The sequence below is a fragment of the Fonsecaea erecta genome (genome assembly GCF_001651985.1).
Source record: "Fonsecaea erecta strain CBS 125763 chromosome Unknown Scaff14, whole genome shotgun sequence".
NCBI classification, from domain to species: domain Eukaryota; kingdom Fungi; phylum Ascomycota; class Eurotiomycetes; order Chaetothyriales; family Herpotrichiellaceae; genus Fonsecaea; species Fonsecaea erecta.
This window is the reverse complement of record NW_017387257.1, coordinates 132,892-151,420: the sequence shown is the minus strand read 5'-3', so window position 1 is coordinate 151,420 and position 18,529 is coordinate 132,892. Positions and strand designations below refer to the sequence as shown.

Genomic DNA, 18,529 nt, shown 5'->3' with positions numbered 1-18,529 from the left:
TGGCGCTGAGCACACCAGCTAACCTGGGAGCCAAACGTCGGCCGAAATGGTATGATTGCTTTGCGTTCCTAAAGCTTGTTCGCTTACTTCCGATTTCGAGCTACATCGGCCCGTCCCTCCGACCTCAGCTTTCTGCGTGACGGGACGAATATGGTCTGCCGCATTAGTCAGTGTATCATGGTATGCTCCCGTTCTATTCCGGATTTCTCGTTCTTAAGCTCCGCGACCCTGGCGCTCCTTTTAAAGGCCGTATTCCACCTGATCCTAATCTGACTGGCTAATGCCGACGTTGTTGATATTGGAGGCCGCTTGTTACTGTGGTTTCTCAAGTGTTTTCTAGCTGTTGATGGAGTGTCAAGGGTTTTCTATGTACACCGTGGAGGTGGTTGATCTGTTGGCTGTACAGGTTTTCGTACTCTCGGCCACACTCGCTACGATTCTTACGGTCCTCGCGAGATATATACTTATTGCTGTGCGTCACCTGGCATATCCGAGAACTTCTCGCTAGTAGTGCCTAATATACTAGCTATATTTGTGGAGTATTCCGTAGGGCTCGATCAACTGCTGATCACCGCGGCGCTCCTTAGACGAAGTATTGTTTTGCGGAGTCGGCGTTTATCTCGTTTAGCCGACGGGAATCGCCTAACGAAGTTAAACGAAACATGCCATTTAGTGATTGGGGCTCTTACTGGCGTCGCAGTAAGCCTGTTCACCTACGTTGTTTTGAGCGGTTGGAAAGTCATTATGGAGCGGATAATTAGTGACAATTGGTTACCTCAACGAGAGACCTCTAGGTTCTCATCGATAGAATGTCCTCGTGGTGGCAGAAGAGAATTAAGCAGAAATATACAGGGGCTGATAAGCGGTGGAAGTACTGAGTATGTGCGTATCCTGGTATAAGGCAATGTTCGGAATGATGTCTTTACCGCTTTGGGAACGGCCAATCAAGTATTGTTAAGTATTAGATCCTCCCAGCTCTGCCGGCCTTCACAATGACCTGATTGGTCTTCTCAAAGCGGTAAAGGCATCATTCTGAACATTGTGGCGTATATACTTTCCAGTCCTGGGCAACACTTTAAGTAACGCTATGTATGCACTAGGCTACTTCACATGGAAGGCCTTTCTCACTCTTGGTCATCTTGCGTGCCTAACCATTTTGCTCGTCGCGTCAACACGCCATGCTCAGAAGCTGCCCACAGGCGCGGCGGCACCGGTGAGCGAAGAATCGCTGGTGGTTGAGGAAGGCACTGCGGATTATGAAGGAGAAGGCGAAGTAGAGGAACGACCACATTAAGAAGGGATTGAAGGTCGGTTGTGATGAGAGAATTGGTTGAAGGGTGCCTTTGTTCAGCTCAGAGATGTACTCGGCTCCCGGTCTGATGCTTTGTTGTTTGCCTTCAAATGATGGCATAGATCTTCGGCGCAGCTGTGAATGGGATATAGTTTTTGGTAATGTTGCAGGTGGCTTGCTGACCGAGATACTCAAAGTGGTACAAGTGGCGGCATTTGCTGCACGGAGTGTGGATTTTGAGGATGCTGCCTGCTCCGTCTAGGACACGGAATGCGCCTCCTTGGATGCTCTGGTGCAAGAAGGGTTCGAACCCTTTGTCTTCCAGCACGAGGCTCATACTCTGATCATCGCCGTCCCCTTTTTGGTACGCTTCCTTCACTTCTGTGAACTTCTTTTCTGCCGTCTTCGTCGAGGCGAATTGGAAGCGGCGTCTCCGCATCCTATTCAGCTTAGAATTCACTCCCCTATACCTGAAGATCTTTCCGGGTTCCCCAATTGCCAAGTCCCATTTGGCTGCGCAAGCTGTGGCGATCATGCCACCGGGCATATAGCATATGAAAACTACCCGGGGCAACCCGCAAGAGTTTGTTTCTGTGAAGTATTGGCCGAATCTGGCTTCGAACGCCAGCACGAATTCATCTTTCATCAATCAGTCACCAACGCATGCCAATGACAATGTTGCCGATCACGTACAGATATTTTCAGTCCCATTGGGGATGGCTTTGTAGAACAGTTCGAGAAGAAGCTCGATTGCCGACGAGTTGGGTATTTCCTTTGTGTCCTCAACGATATCTTCTTGAGGGAGGTTGGGCTTGAGGGTTCCGTTCAAAAGGCCCTTGAACTCTTCAAGGGCGTCTTCCAGGCTTTTTGGCGTCAAGACTGTCTTTGAGATTGATTGTGATCCCTTCAAAACGAATTCGAGGACTTTGAAAAGTCGCCGGTATGTCAAGTATGCTTTGAGGCCAGCATCTTTGATAATCAGATCTTCGGCACATTTGGCAATGCTGAGCATATTGTTCACACCCGCGGTAAGGATTTTGATAATCAAATCATTGGAGAGGTTGACCGTATTTATCGTCCAGAATTTTTCGATCGAGTCAATGATGTTGTCCGAGTGGGAACTAGCCATGATAATGAGAAGGGGTGCAGAGCACTCGCATCTCGACATCGAAGCATTTCTCTTATATACAACTTGCCGTCCATAGCCCAAGTATGGGTATTATTCTATCGTGAAACAGCTCACGATTATTATTTGAACACTCGCTTTGTCAAAATGGAGACTAGGTTGAGACATCTGTCTGTCCTCAGCTTCGATACGCAGAGCTTGAGTCATGTCATTGACCTCCTTGGAAACTTTTAATTCACGAGGCTTTGTCCCAGAGCTATTTGACTGGAAAGTTTCTAAACATATTTCAATCTCTGCCCTCGCTTCAGGTTGAGAATCACCCCTTATTCGCACACTAGCCCGATGTGTACACCTTTACTCATAGCAGATATGGGAAACTGTCGCACTCGCGATCTGTTCAGGTGAAATGTTTTAGAGTATTAATTTCCGTCTCGAAATATGGAAGACAATCGTAAGGCTACTGGTGGTGGGGACTTCGAATTTCCATTTGATCTGTTCTAATTGAACAAAGAACATTTCTTCTTTTTCTCATTGACATCAAAGTACTTCCCATAGATTCACTGGGATTGACCAACCTGACCCGTTGGCGCCATTATGGAACAGACTTGTCTAGAGACACTGTTCCAATCAATCAGGACCTAGATTTTGATTTGCAGCCTCGTGCGGCCTGCACTTCAAGGAAGCTGTCACCATGCTGCAGATGCATAGGATCTTAAATAGGCACTGGTGACAAACTGAGCCATGATTGTCCTTGCACCACCCCGTTTTCTGCAAGATAGCGCTGGAAGCAGGTGTGAGTTGCCAAGTGAACTTGTAGGGGATCTGTGTCTCGAAACAGCGATACCCTTGGAAGGCTGGATAATTCAATAGTTGGCCGCGGAACGTTTCTGTCGTATCGAAGTAGTGGTTCTTCAGACTTGTTGCCATCGAAGCCTACGGCGCCGTCGAGCGGACGAGCCTGCTTTTCTGTCTCAATTAGACCGAGCCCTTGGGGGAACCAAAAATCCTTTGACCCTAGGCGGAATGCCTCGGCCATCACGATGGACTCCCCAAGTCGGCTGCGTAGTGTCCACGCTATTTCTTCGTTGTCCTGATAATATGGCTCGTCGTCGTCATCCAAACAGAGCCGGCCGTCCCAGTCCCGGTAGCGATCTACCACCATCCAAAAGCTCTTGTCAATTGGATGGAAGACAAGATGAAATGGAGTATAACCCCATTCAAAAAAATCTTCACCCCGTAGTACCTGTTCCTTTTTAGAGCACACTACTTTTCCTATAGGGAGGCCGAATCGCAGAGGGAGAATACTTTCTTCGGCACCAGAGTCGCACTCTACTTGAAGAGCTGGTTTGAACTCATGGATCCTCCGCATGAACTTCTCATCCTTGACATCTGTAAAAGGTTTATTTTCGGCGGCAGCATTCATTGGTGCAAGGTATCCACCTATGAGCTCAAATTCGTGAGTTTGAGTCTCAAAGATAGGTGTATGATATGGATCACCCGGCGTATGACTGCGCAGAATCTTACTAAGAAATCCGGCGAAATCCAATTCGTCGTCTTGAGTGAAGTCGAACCGGTGAAGCCATTGAAGAAGTTCTTTGAAACAACAATCCGTGTAGTATGGAATCCATTCATACGCATTCTTTATCGTGCTCAGAGTCCTTTCGGACTCAAGCTCTGCCTTGTACACCATCACCCGGTGGCTGGGAGGAGGTATATGGTCGAAGGAGCGGTCACGCTTCCGGAGGTCGAGAAGGTCGGGTCGGTGAAGTTTGATGGAATTCAGATATTTGAAGGCATCGGGAGGTAATATCGCATGTTCCTTTGCTTTCCCTGTGGAAGCCATCTTGGTTTGACTCTCGCAGGACACGACTTGTAGGGTCAGATACGAGTTAGATTGAAATGATCAAGGTATTTTGGTGCCAAGAGGAGGCAAGAGTGAAGAGATTATAGACTTATAGAAGTGCAAGAGGGAAGATTCACTCTGGATGGGCTCAACAGACGAGAAAGAGCATACACTAAACAGAGGCAATATAACAAAGAGCTCGAATTCATGGAGTGCCGGATGCGTATATGCAGTCCTCGAGAACAAACCCCAGATCGCCGGATTGGGAAACGTTGTCGTTGGAGCATCGCATCCGGCGTTTCACCAAGCAGAGAGGGAGGTCTTTTGTTTTGCATAGCACCGGATACGGCCAAGTGGGGCTACGACGCCACCAAGCTCCACAAACGGGGCGTGCCCTCTGGTTGGTCACGTTGACCTCGGGATTGCACAGCCACACCTCAGAAGAGCTTAGTCCAATAGCGAGATGCCCTGGTCTGGAAACGAAATTCCGCACGCCTCGTGGCCAGTCGAAAGAAGCCTCTCTTCACCAGGCCAAAAACGTGTAAAGGTTTCGGCTAATTCCCTGATTTTTTCGCTTAGCCATGCTCTTTTGCCTGGTAAGATCAGCACCTCCGCATTCATTTTGTGGGAGGGAGATTCCCCGTTGATGTCATTGTCGATCGTTTGCTGGCGACCTTGGGTATTCGAGCCTATTGCTGACGGATGAATTTCTTTAAAGGCCTGTCGCGCTTTGCTGTGTGATGGCATCTCACTCTTTTCCTGGATGCGTGCTAAGGTAAACACACCGCAGATACTACTCATCATGCTGGCATTCTCTGTTATCTTTCTTGCATTCTCGCTGCAGTCTTGCTGGGCCCAGAGTTCATGCCCAGCTGTGACCCAGCACTTGACGAACCCTCCCTATGACAACTACTTCTACTCGGACTGCCACAGTGATTCGCAGGCCGTGGTTACCAGTCCACTCCCCGACTCGAACTTGACTATAATCGGCCCTCGACTGATCGTTGCGTGGCCTGCCGGCAACAGCGGCATTTGCACCTTCTTCCAACCTCAAAATGGCCCCAATGGATCGCTGGCCATAGAGCTGGTCAACTCTACTGTAGGGTCTCCGCTGGGTCCGGTCTACAAAATGGCCCAGGGGTCGCCAAATCCATTTGTTGGTGTCCAGGGAGTCATTTCGTTCAACACGTCTACCACATTGACCATCCCAATTCTCGGCAGTATCAGGACCATCCGAGATTTTACAGAGGGTCCTAGCCTTCTTCGCCCGGTTATTCAGGATGCCATCAATATCACAAGATCGAACGGTACCGGAGCGACCCTCTCGCGACTCTGGCTGGACAATGTCACCACGACCACGTTCACTCTGGTCCCATACCAGAACCGGAGTGCCAATATCACAATCAACCAGCGCAACAAGACCATTAGCTTCCCGGAAGGGTTCTACCTGTTCTCCGCAAGCTTCAACTATCCACAGCTCACGCAGCTCCCAAAAACACAGGTCCTGAACACCGCCTCGCAGAACTTAATCACCCAACAGCCGGATCAAACTACGTCGCTCTCATTTCTCTCATACACTGAAAAACTACTTGCAGGAGCATGGAGATTCCTCACCTACTTTGGTCGTGACAGCATGATCAGCGCTTTACTTCTTGAACCAGTGTTGAGTCAAGGCAATGGTTCCGCTACAGAAGCTGTGATCGGGGCAGTCCTCGAGCGACTCAACCGGAGCGACGGGTCCGTCTGCCACGAGGAGACCATTGGCGATTATGCAACCTACTTAAACTTACAGGACAACATCACCAGCACGGCACCCGGTTTCACATACCCGATGATTGACACAGACTACTATCTCCCCGTTCTCATGGCGCAATACTTCAGCAGCAGCCCATCTCGCATCGGCCCTCTCCTCAGTCACAAGGCTGGCTCGATCGACGTACAGAATCGCAACCTGACCTACCAAGACTTGGCGCTCATTAATGCAGAGAAGATCATGAACCTCACTGCTGCCTTCTCCACGAACCAGACGGCGGCCAATCTCGTCCACCTCAAGTCTGACCAGATCGTAGGACAGTGGCGAGATTCAACCTACGGACTCGGAGGAGGTCGGATTCCCTTCGACGTGAATACCGGCTTGGTTCCGGCCGCCCTGCGAGCCATAGGCCAATTGGCGCGTACGACAGGCGTCTTCCCCAACAACACCCATGTAAATATCACCGCCTGGCGCACGCTGGCAGACTCCCGGGCACAAGTCTGGGAGGAAAACACGCTCCGGTTCTTCGAGACCAACATCACCGCCTCGACCGCCCGTTCTCGCCTGGGACATTTCGTGGACACGGCAACATTCTACAACGGGCCGACCAACGCCTCGTCTCTGCCGTCCTCGGGCAACATCACGACCTATGCGATCGCGCTGAACGGCTACGACAACCTGTCGTCCGTCAACGTCCAGCACAGCGACAGCAGCTTCCGCGTGTTCTTCGTCAACGCCTCGTCGTCCACGCCCGAAGCCGCGGCACAGGAGACACGCTTCATCAACGCCACGGCGAACAGCCTGCTTCGACCCTTCCCGGCCGGCTTGATGACACCCCAGAGCATGGTCGTGGCGAACCCGGCGTTGTCGGGCTCGGACGTGCTGATCGCGAACTTCACCAACGCCGCCTACCACGGCTGCGTCATCTGGTCTTTCCAGCTGTCCATGATGGCCAAGGGCTTGGAGAGACAGCTCGCGAGGTGCAACACCACCAGTTCGACCTCCCCTGCTCCGGCGTGGTGCCGCATCTCCTCGGTCTACAACAACGTCATCCGCGCCTACAACGCGCTGTGGGACAGCATCGAAGCCAACGCCGCGCAGCTGCAGGGTGAAGTGTGGAGCTGGACCTTCAACAACAGCACCGACCGCTTCGTCACCACGCCCTTGGGTGTCTTGCCGCCGCCGCCGGGGGTCGGGGCCGGGACCGAGAGCGATATCCGACAGCTCTGGAGCTTGACCTTTTTGGCCGTGAAGAGGAACGAGGACTATAAGTGAGTGATGGGTCAGGTAGGCAGGCAGGCAGGCAGGCAGGCATAATGTGCGGTGGAAGAAGAAGAAGAAGGATGTGGTCGCCATTGGAAAAAGCCGTGTTGTGTACATTCTGATAGTTCGGTAGTGGTAAAAGTATGAACCTGGAAAGTTGAGTCCTGCGTGTGCTTGTTCAGAGATCCGTGTGAAAGTCTACCAAAAGGATTGAATGTATTCAGCAAAGCTCTCACGCGGATCGACGCCGCTCTCGCGTCTTGTTTCGAGCACTCATAACGAAGTACATCTGGGTTGTGACAGCCCTTTCTTTTGTGATTCCGACCGATGAGAAGCGGCGAGACATCAGACTTACATACAAACATACATACATGCCATACATATACCGAAATCAAGGAGAGACAATCTCACAGCCTGGCCTGTAGCTTCTCGGCCGTCTCGCCCAGGGCGTATTCGCAGGGCGCCTTCCTGCTCTTGATCTTGTTGAAGTCGCCAAGGGTGACGCCCCGAGCCTCCACGGCCGGGTTGTAGCCGACGCCACTCTCCAGGGCGATTTGGGCGTCGCTCTCCGTGACATCCGTGTTCTTGCGTCCGTCGGCGCGCTTGTACACCGTGACCACCACAGCGCCGCCCAGGCCCAGGTTGTGCTGCAGCGCCACGTCGATGTCCTTGACCAGTCGGCCGTTGTTGGCCCAGCCGCGCAACTGCCACGTCAGCTCGGCGCATTGGGCGAGGCCGGTCGCCCCTGTCGTTGTCCAGGTGTGTTAGCATGGATTGATTGATGGGAATTGGTGTGGAGTATGGAAGAGGTGGAGTTAGTTGGCTTACCGAGAGGATGGCCCTTGGAAATCAATCCTCCAGAGGGGTTCACAACGGGGCCTTTGCCCCCGTACGTGATGTCCCCGTTCCTCACCATGAGGTGGGCTTTCCCTTGGTCGCAGAACCCCAGGCCCTCGAGCAGGATGAGTTCGTTGGCGGAGAAGCAGTCGTGCACCTCGCACACCTTGATGTCCCGGGCGGATACGCCTGCCTCCTGGAGCGCCGCCTTGGCCGCGCGTTTTGTCATGTCGAAGCCCACGAGGTCCATCGCGGAGCGCGAGAAGAGAGCTGGCGAATCCGTCATGAGCGATTGCCCGGCCATCAGGATCGCGTGGGCCTTGAGCTCGGGCCGAGACTCGAGGAAGCGCTGGGACACGATGACCGCAGCGCCCGCGCCATCGGAGGTGGGTGAGCACTGGAGTTTGGTCAGGGGATAGTGGATCATAGGCGACTTTTCGATCTCGTCGAGCGTGTAGACGTTCTGGAACTGGGCATAGGGATTTCGCGACGAGTGTTCGTGCGAGATCCGGGCGATCTCGGCAAAGTCACGGGCAGAGGCGCCATATCTGGTGTGACAGCCCGGAGGTTAGTGCACAAAGTCAGTCAAGCAGGAGGGAAAAAAAAGGGGGAGGTCAGCCTTGCACGGGGAAGCACATGTGATTCGACCGAGACGAACCCTGTGCACCAACAACAGGCCACAACCCCCGGACAACCACTGAGAGGGATTTGGATCGGGGACTTACTTCTCCATGTATTCTCTGCCAGCGTTGGCAAAGAACTGGGCGTTTCTCGGCGTGTCGTGCTTGCCCCTCGTCTCCTCCATCAGCCGGGTGCCCAAGCCCATGGGACTCGGTCTGTCGTCCCAGATACTCTTGATGGAGCCGGGCTGCATGGTCTCGAACCCGATCACCATGACGACGTCCACGATGCCGCCCCGGACCAGCGTCCGCGCGAGCTGCAGACCTGTCGACCCCGTGGCACAGGCGTTGTTGGTGTTGTAGATAGGGATGTTGGTCATGCCGAACTGGTAGAAGATACGCTGGCCCGATGTGGTGTCGCCATAGCAATAGCACGCCACGCCGGTCTGCACGTCGTCGTATGTGATATGGGCGTCCAAGAGCGCTTTGGTGCCAGCCTCGAGGCCCAATCTAGCCTCTCGGTCAGAGGGGGATACGTGCTGTTGGGCAGCTAGCCAGGGACGAAGGTGCTTTCTCCAGGGACTCACTCTGGATATGGACGTAATTGGCGGGGCTTGATGAACTGTGTCAGACCCACGCCGAGCACATATGCGTTCTGTTGGAAGGACATGGCGGCGTTGTTGTAGTCTCTGTGTGTGTGACGACGAGGGATAAGTAAGAACAGGTGTCACAGGTGGAGAGTCTAATATACAGTATGCCGCAGTGCAGATATAATGGATGATTACTATATATGTACTGTATATCCGTCAACTTCCCCCGCACTTGTTTGGAGAAGTCGCGTCGCCGACGCTGTCGCCGACGCCGACTAACCGAGGCTCACCATGCTCCAAGAGTTTGAGGTGTCAAGTGTTGGCCTTCGTAGTGGAGGTGGCTCTATGCAAGGAGCTATCTGCACAAAACAAAGTTCTAATTATACATGGGTATCTCTGGGCAAGCAAACTAAAACAGTACCTGGCATACCATACGGTGGGACCCTATATGAAAACCTGGTCCAACGTTCAAGGGTATCACAGTCCAGTGGGAGGTATCCGACCTATATCCTCGCGCAAATACCTCGTCAACTCATGATTCGTCATCTCATATCCTTTCCAACTAAAAGAAATTCGGGCAAAAATCGACGGCCTTTCTCGTGCTGGTAACGTGGCTGCCATCTCTGGGCGTTGGTATATATATCCGTGGTGTAGAACTTTATGTTGGGTTCAACGACATTCCATAGAAGACGACGTGGAACCTTGACAATAGACTCGTGTCGATAGGAGGGTCAACATCATGGGCGCACATGTTGAAGTAGCTGGAATTATGTAATGTTGGTAGTCTCGTTCGAGCGGTCGATGAGTCGGTCGTTAGCTTTCCATATGAGAGTCCGCGGGGAAAAATGCTGGATTGGGGTATGAATGTGTTGGGCTCAGCGGTGGCTCCAGTGATTGCTGGTCGCCGAGGGGGAAGATAAAGCGCCAGTCTGAGTCGAAAATGTAGTCCACGCCAGACGGAAACATATCCGTGTCGGGAGGTCGTTCCTGGGGATTGCTGGTCTGAGGGCTGGTACCGGACTGAATGGTGTCGGACCCGACAGTATGCGGGTTGAGGGCAGGCGGCGGGACGATCGGCCGCCTGGGGGAAGGTGGGATAGACGGCGGTGCCATCGAAATCGTTATGGTCGGTCGAGGAGCTGTCAGCGTCGTTACACTTGACTGCGGTCCTACTGCATCCAGATCACTCATATCTTCCACACTAGGCTGTCCTGAGCTCGGTATCTCGTGGAGCGACTCGGCTGGGTCGTGGGGAGCAATCTCGGCGTGCATCTGAGCCATATGGTTCTCATAGTGTCCTTGTTTCTGGTAGGATTTCTTACAATTTCTCGACCGACAATAGAAACGATAGCCTCGTGGAGCGGTTCGACCCGGGTTCCCTGTCGGGGAACGGCCTTCGGCAGAGGTAGGGCTCCTGGCGGTGCGAGACGGGCCCGTACCGCGCCCCGGATGTTGGGATATGAATCTGGGATGGCTCTGCTGGGAATTCGGAGGCAATTGAGATGGCTCTTCTTGAGGTCTTGTGGAAGAGTGACCTGATCTTTGCAGACTGGAAGCTCGAGCGTGGTGGACTCGCACAAGGACTGTCTGCTTCAGCGCGAGCCAGCGCGTGTCTGCTCTGATCTGTAGAATCAACGAGAAGATATCGTCCGGAGGAGTGGAGTAAATGTTTGGAAAGAACACTTGGAATAAGGGGGACAACGGTCTCTGACGTATGTCCCTCAACACACTCCATTCTTCCTCGCCAGCATCAAGCAGGGCGTGGATGACAGGTGAATAGAGGAGGAAAGATCGGTGACGGGTCAATTGCGTAATTCTGAAAGGGATGGTATTGGTTTGTGGGATACGAGGACACCCTTGTGAGTGAGGAGGCATTGCTGGTTGCGGCGACCGAGGCCTATTGCATGGAGGATTGCTGGACATGATCGCCGGCTCAGGGCAAGGAGGTGATGCAGGGATATTGAGCTCACTCAATAGGCCGGACGGGGAGGTACAACGGTATCGCCTGAGAGGGGATGGAGGGTCGATCTGTTGAGGGGGGGAAAGGCACAATCGGAGGGGGCAGGTTCGGAGAGGCAGCCAAAGTTGTCCGACCGAGGGAACAATGTCGCTCTGGAGTTCTAGACAGCGTTTGGTAGTAAAGGCAGTATTCGAAAATGGCTATCACCGACAATGGCTAGAAAGACAACTAGGAAACAGACATGAGAGATGAAATGGTAGCAATTGGGCTGGAGTTGATTGAATGGGTTCAGGCAATCTGAGCTGAACAGAATGCGGATGACAGGCTGCGGGCGCCAACGAGGTGATATAGGGCGGACGCAGAAGAACCAGGTGTATGAGAGGCCAGACGGGGGGGAATGAGCAGTGGCGCATTATAACAACAGATGGTGGGCAATCGCAGTTAGGCAGGGCAGCAACGTAAATCATCATGAGTGCAGGTTTGAGGCTGTCAAGGTGAGAATTCATCTGACTGCGAAATGTGAAAGCGAAGGACTTGAAAGATAAATTCACAACAGGGTGCGTTTGCGCCCAGTTGGGTTAGGCTAACAGAAGCTGGTCGGGGCTAGAGAGGCCCTAAGGACAGCCGAAGAGTGCCCGCCGCACCTATGTTGGGCACTCCCGGGCACGCCCCCTTCACATTCCAGTGCCTAAGAGGTTCGACTGACCCCCCGGAGGACTCCACTGAGGGAGGGGGTGATTGCGACTCTGCGCTCGTGATTTGTGGTGCAGCTATGCAACGTGTAAGAGGTACCCATCCATCCCCTTCAAGCCGCCAGTTGCGTACTCACCGTAACCGAACAATTCCTGTCATCCCCATCTCATCGCGAGGATTCTCGTCTATCCCCTTCCCGAAAACCACATCTTTCTACGTAGAGTGCAGCGAAAGCTAAGCCTCACTCGCCCCGCGGATGACCCACCTGAAGCAGCAGGGACAGCATATCCGACGGCCAAGGGAAAGTCCTCTTCATCACGAAAATCGTCCGACCCGAGCCTGGAGGTGCAGGAGGCAGCCTCTGCTAGCATACGAGTTTCGAGGCATTGATCCCGTTTACCAGACTGCCCAGTGGCGAAAATGACCTCACCCCCTTGGCTCATCCCGCCTCTCGGTTTCGCACAGTGTCGACCGTAACTCACCTCCCCATCATGTCTGTTGCCAGAAGGGCTCTTCCGGGACAGGTGCCTCCCCAGGGCCAGTCCAGTTGACCACAAATTGCCACTGAGTCCGACACAGCAATTACTTATCCGTATATCGCTGCTGTGCTCGATTTTGCTCCGGGAGATCGCAATTACTCGAGGTGAAGGCCTGTTTCGTCATGCCGCCATCGTAATGGTGCCATAGCGGCAACCAGCTGAGACAGCCAGAAATATCGATCCACCTCTGCCCATGGAATGATGTACTCAAAGGGCACTTTCGATGGCTCAAGGCCAGACCGTGTGCTGATCAGCAATTTCACAGGGGCTCGTCTATGGATTTCGACTCGAACGAGCAGCATTCGCCGTCAGTACTAGGACTCGAGTCTGTGGGTACCTGCATTGGAGCGTCAGAAACGGACGAACCGCACCGTTCATCAGCTGGGCGGATGCGACGCGATTTTGACGGTGAGCTGCCTATTTGCTCTGGACCCCAAAACCTCACAAGTCCCGCCTACTTAATGAGTTCCAATCAGGCATTGCCACAATTCCACCAATTGCTCGGGCCGATTGCGTCCGTTTTCCCAGCCGAAGTCAAGAATCTCTCGATAGACATCACTCCTGCTTGTTCCCGCGTCCCCTGTTTATTCGTGGAATTCGTAGCGTAGTCACAAGGCCGACTTTTGTGGATACTAGCTCTAACAGGTCTGTTTCACGTTTTATCGCTTTGCTATATCATCAAATCGAAGAGGAGGAATTCTTGACGAGTCTCATCCGTTTGCCTTTTATTGAGCGAGATTTCCCACCGCCACTTCCGCCACATGGGCAACCCTGGACCAAGTCCGATACCTTCTTGCCATCTTCCACCATTATCGAAGGGGTCAGTGGATGGCACAGTACAACCAGGAACTCCGTATCCCGAACACGAGTCGCCTCATACCGAAAGCGCACTCTTTGCACACGAACAGGCTCGAATCAGTCCCCAGCGGCAAACCCCCGTTTCCGCCACCCGGGCACCTTGGTATGCTTTGATCAGTTTATGGCACATTTTCTACCCACTTTGTGTGCACTGGCCCATGGCCTGAACGTGATCTTCGAACAGGGGTCAACTGGCCTGACTCAAGGAATACGGACAAACAAGGGTTTATGCATCATCCTCATCTTCCACCTGCAACTTGGACATCTCAATACCGACAACCGCTCAGCACGAATTCACCTTTGTTCGAATGAACTATCCACAACTCAAGCTAGCCGCTTCCTGTTTCCCATCTTCGATCTTCGATGATGTGGAATTGACCATATCCAACCTCATCATGCGGTGGGTAGTGAGAACGCTGATTGCGTTCACCCTGCAACGTGTGCTGTGCTCGATGGTCGGTCGGAAGAAATCTAAAGGCCTCCAGAAGGGCGCTTGGCTCCAGCCCGCTGGTTACAGACGCCCCTGGAGAGCCTTCATCAAATATTCCTTGGCCAATGTCGAACTGGAACGCATCCGATTCGGGAGTGAAAGCAATGTCGCCGACACCTCTGATAGGGTCATCGCTGGCGGTCGCCGTTCCATCTTCACTGGCACCGGACTCCTGAGACAATCTTCGTCGCGCCACAGGTGAGTCGCTCAGATTTGTAATCCCCAAGGCCGTGGTGTCGCCTTGATTGCTCGGTTGAGGAGAAAAGTCTGGCACCAGGAAATCCGACGGATGTCGATTGCCATACTCTGACTCCGCATGGCGGCTGCGCATATGGTTGGTGAAATTTCCAGCATTTCGAAACGCGTCGTGCCTGCAATTCATATATGGGCATTTATATCTCTCTCCTCGTGGCGCCCTTCCTCGCGCTCTTGAATAGGAAGGACTTTGGAATCTTCTCCTGCCGTTGACCACAGATACAGGTGTTGTGGATCTTGTTTGACTGTCTTGGCCAGGGCCTGGGCTTGACATTTGGGTTGCACTAGAACTGCCTGCTTCGACGGGGCGAAGAGTTGTCCACCCATAAGACTCCCTCAAATCCAACCCTTCGCTCCCGGAAGGTGCCAAACTCTGGGCAAACGGGTCCGGTGGCGTCGGGATCGAGGATATGATGTCGATACACTCATAGCGCGACTGCTCGAAATCAAACTGATCTCTCAGCTCATTGATCAAGCGCCACAAGTCAGAAGGGAGTCTGCCGTACTGCTGGCAGAGGTAACGAGTCAGGAGGTGATGAGCAGTTGAGTATTCACGAGGTTTGTATAACTCAGTCCACAACCCCGACGTGAGACGAAGGTAGCTGCACACTGTGTCTCGAAAAGTTGCAATATCGCGTCGACCAACAATTGTTGCAATGATGGTATTGGAGCTGGTCGTTTGGCGGTGTGAAAGGGCATTCTGCGAAGGGTCATTCGAAAAACTAACCCGGTTTTGTTCAAGGAGCTGTAACCAAGTTGCTGGCTGGAACGCATTGGCTGGACCTATTGGGGTGGCAATAGGTCCCGGGGTTCGGAACCCAAGCTGCGCAGGGAAATGGATTTCCAGCTCCGAAGATGGACTGTCGATCATTCGCCCGGCTAACGGGACCCGCGACTGATGACCCTCGTCCGGTGTCGAGAACGACATCGTGAAATGCTCCATGGTCGCAGGTGGCAAGAGATTAAACCAATCAATCAACGCGCCAAGGACAAATCGCACTGCTGGGGACAACGAAAAGGAAACCCGACCAGCAGGCTAGTACGAAAAGAAACAGTATGGACGACGAATGTCAAGGACGTGGAACGAGAGAACTGAAGAGACGAATCTGTTCGGACGCATGTTTCGCGGACTGAAACGAACTGGTGGGCGGATGAGTTTGGGAGACTTGGGATTTTGAAGAGAAAGAAGTCTTCGCCGGAGGACTATGGTGAGTTGATATTGACTCGAGGCTGGGCAACCCGTGAACGCGGCCTTAGACACCAATCTAGCAAGATGCCCTTCCTACCCGCCCTGATCCAGCACCTCCAAGCCACTGGTGTGGCTTCTCGAACTCGGTTTAGGCAGGCGATGGGTAAAAGTCATGGGATTATGCGGCTCTCACGCTGCAGGGGGTTTTGCTTAACGAGTTGTAAGTGTGGCGCCCTCCGTCATTTGTCGTGGCCCAGCACCAGGGAGACAAAAGGCCTCGCAATGGGCCCTGTAATGCACAGCCTCAGGCAATTCAGGGCTCTCGGGGAGGGCGACCGATCCTGATTGGCTAGCAATCGACGGAATGCCGAGGTATCAAAGTCAAAAACAACTCCCGGGGATAATCTCACCTTTGCAGGCCAATCACAGACAGGACGCCACAGCTTTGTGGCTCCTTGTGGCTGATGTCTCCGCCAGCTTCTGAGAATTTCATGTATCGAAAGAAGACATACAGAGGAGTTGTCTTCTACATCGTTTCACCGCGACCAGGAAGATCCAGAGATGTGCGAAGTTGGTCGCGTTGACTGTCGCCGACGACGCTAGAGACCACCATGGAAACCACCCTCCGAGGCCATATGCACGTGAAGAAGCTCTCTGTGTGGCTGATTGAACAGGCGTCAAGGCCACCAACCGGAGCGGAGTGGCTGTGCTGCCAACGTGACCAATCCATTCATTTCCTCCGCCCTCACGACCGTTGGCATCGCTCCCTGGTCTTGACCCAATGGTCCGGAATGGCCGTGAGCCGGCCAGTCGATAGCACCAATGGCACTGCGTCATTGACGCCAATATTCCGAGTCCAGCTGTAGCTGGTGCGAAGAGGACTGGCCCATCAAACCTTGTGCAGGCATGGGAGGGGGGACCTTTCAGGCTCCAAAAGGACTCTCCCACACACATATCATGTGCCGAGTACATCCCCCTGGTCCCCTCCACATGTAGATTCTATGGGTTCAGAGATACATGCCACCAACCCCTCGAAAGCGCAACTTGGGATTGGTGCCCTCGGATATGCCTTTCTCTCTCTTTCTCCCTGGGGGCCTGCCATGCCGTGCGTGCATGGCTGGAATCTTTGGAAGTGTTGAGCAATTCTTGAACCCTCGGCAGAAACCCTGTCTGGCTGGGCAGAGGACAGTACTCCGTGCGTGCATTAATAGGTATCGGACGTTGTTCCAGACAGAGAAAGTCCCTCTTTGGACAAACAACTCTTTATTGGAGCAAACAAAGAATCCAGTGTCTCTGTCTTCCAGGACCGTTTTTTTGGGTATGAAGCCCGACGTGTACGTGCCCCCTCCGTAGCCACACCAACTACACTCACTGGGTGACTCGACGACCACCATTCAATTCGCTGCCACAGCCAGCGCCCGATTGACCACTATTACTGCTCCTTACTCTGCGATTCAGCAGTTCCTGAGCTGCAATGAGCTCAGACCGATCGGTCACGCAGCATGAACCGACCACGCGACGAAATCAGCGGTGACGCCTGACTATCGAGAACAAGCCGATTGGTGTCGGCAGCGACCGGGGGGACGCTGTGCGACAAGAAACTGCCCGTTAATGTCTCCACGGAGACCAGTCAGCTTTGGCCCCGAGCGGCCTGAAGCGCCTCGTCGATCGAATTCGTGACCGGAGACCCTGGGGGACAAGAATTCTTTTGAGGGTCTTCGCTGTCAATGTCGCCATCTTCATCCTCCTCATCTACGCCAAATGTACTAATCCTTCAACTACTCCCTGCAACAAATCCCGTGTAATGCGACTTCCAGCGCTCAATACTCTCTCGCCCGCAACTGCGACGATTGCGCCCGGGCGTACAAACAGTGGCTCTGCGCCGTGACCATCCAGGCGTACATGCATACAAATACCAACACCAACAATCCGTGCACCATGATCCACGACCCCTGCCCACCCTGGGCGATTATTACGCAATTCCTCGGGCTCTCTTCGCGGCCATCCATCCAGAAAGTACCATACCTACCTACACACCCCTAGACCGGCCACCCGAGCAACCCTGTCTTTGCAACGGGTGCCCTCTGAAAACCCATGTTTGATGTTTTGGCGTGTTTGACGTGAAGTGACGCACGTCGACCGACTGAACGGCCACGCTCTGGACTTTCGCGGGCTTCTAGACTCTCGAGTCTCGACCATCCATGTGCGCCCGGCGACCAATCCAGAGATGCGATTTTGTGTCAGTACGTAGATAGATCGATTCGCTCGACAACATTGGGTGGGTTGTCTTAGGTGTACTCTGTCAGTACTTTGCACGCATTTCGGCGTTCAGTTTCGCATTTTGCTTTGCATGTTCATGGCATCATTGAGTCTCGTTGGAATTCCTTCATACAAGAGCATTCATCAGAAGACATTGCGACATACAACGTGGTGCTCATCCCCAAAGCTCAAAGGTTCCAGACCCAAGGCCCTAAGGGTGACGTTTGACTGCCCTTTTCCTTTTCCATCTCCATCCCATCCTGCCTTGATTCGTCTTCAAGACGCCAACCTTCCTTGTGGCTGTCCTATTTGCCCCCCGTAGTTTAAAGAACGCTAAATATCTGCGCCTTCCACCGCTTCTACACAAATTCCATGCGATGTTCGGTGGACGCCACGATTTGCTGGGCGTTGCCTTGCATGATGGTTGCCATCGAGGTGAAGGTTCCCCAGCTACCAGATAGACAGCAGAAGACTAGGCTGCAAGCCAGGCATTCACCAGGCTCATTAGATCGTAATAACATCCCTGATCTCCTAGACCCTCCGAGAAGTGCGACGGTGTCCCCGTTTCAATCCACTGCCTTCAGAGCCTAAAATAGGCTCTTGGTGGGCCAATGGGCAAGGCGGATCGCGCTTAAAATTCAAAGGCGCCTCTGGGATGTGTGAATAGGTCTGAATGGGCAGAGCATGTCTGCCTTGGAGCCTGGTTCCAACTTGCGTCTTTCGGGCAAGATTGACCACATGCCACAGCACATGATGGCTACGGGAGCAATGGGGGCCACCCGGTACCAGCCTGTTGGGTTGATCCGGTAGATCCGTTAGTATCAAATGAACCATAAGGGAAAGGTTGGCCGGTATTCGCTATTGCCCTTGGCTTCAGCCTATGTGACTGGCGATTAGGCACGGCCGACTTGAGACCACTGGTCCTAAAGGACAAGCCCGCAGGCGCAGCAAGATTGCCCGTCT

At 53.2% G+C, this 18,529-nt stretch overlaps 6 protein-coding genes across 6 annotated transcripts; 1 reads left to right on the top strand and 5 right to left on the bottom strand.

The window, feature by feature from the left end:
* Nucleotides 1-1,397: 1,397 nt before the first annotated feature.
* AYL99_11372 (hypothetical protein) lies at nt 1,398-2,420 on the bottom strand (the record flags this gene model as incomplete). Its single annotated transcript, XM_018842878.1, has 2 exons — nt 1,398-1,930; nt 1,985-2,420. 2 exons carry the CDS (start codon nt 2,418-2,420, stop codon nt 1,398-1,400), a joined length of 969 nt encoding a protein of 322 aa, XP_018687638.1.
* A 709-nt stretch (nt 2,421-3,129) lies between these two features.
* On the bottom strand, nt 3,130-4,260 carry AYL99_11371 (hypothetical protein; the record flags this gene model as incomplete). Its single annotated transcript, XM_018842877.1, has 1 exon — nt 3,130-4,260. The coding sequence occupies one exon, from the start codon at nt 4,258-4,260 to the stop codon at nt 3,130-3,132; it is 1,131 nt and encodes a 376-aa protein (XP_018687637.1).
* Nucleotides 4,261-5,062: 802 nt separating this feature from the next.
* On the top strand, nt 5,063-7,288 carry AYL99_11370 (hypothetical protein; the record flags this gene model as incomplete). Its single annotated transcript, XM_018842876.1, has 1 exon — nt 5,063-7,288. One exon carries the CDS (start codon nt 5,063-5,065, stop codon nt 7,286-7,288), a length of 2,226 nt encoding a protein of 741 aa, XP_018687636.1.
* Nucleotides 7,289-7,683: 395 nt separating this feature from the next.
* Nucleotides 7,684-9,403, bottom strand: AYL99_11369 (hypothetical protein; the record flags this gene model as incomplete). The annotated part of the gene is made up of 4 exons (XM_018842875.1): nt 7,684-8,021; nt 8,105-8,661; nt 8,839-9,243; nt 9,321-9,403. 4 exons carry the CDS (start codon nt 9,401-9,403, stop codon nt 7,684-7,686), a joined length of 1,383 nt encoding a protein of 460 aa, XP_018687635.1.
* A 733-nt stretch (nt 9,404-10,136) lies between these two features.
* On the bottom strand, nt 10,137-11,198 carry AYL99_11368 (hypothetical protein; the record flags this gene model as incomplete). The annotated part of the gene is made up of 1 exon (XM_018842874.1): nt 10,137-11,198. The coding sequence occupies one exon, from the start codon at nt 11,196-11,198 to the stop codon at nt 10,137-10,139; it is 1,062 nt and encodes a 353-aa protein (XP_018687634.1).
* A 2,504-nt stretch (nt 11,199-13,702) lies between these two features.
* On the bottom strand, nt 13,703-15,046 carry AYL99_11367 (hypothetical protein; the record flags this gene model as incomplete). The annotated part of the gene is made up of 1 exon (XM_018842873.1): nt 13,703-15,046. One exon carries the CDS (start codon nt 15,044-15,046, stop codon nt 13,703-13,705), a length of 1,344 nt encoding a protein of 447 aa, XP_018687633.1.
* Between the last annotated feature and the right edge of the window lie 3,483 nt (nt 15,047-18,529).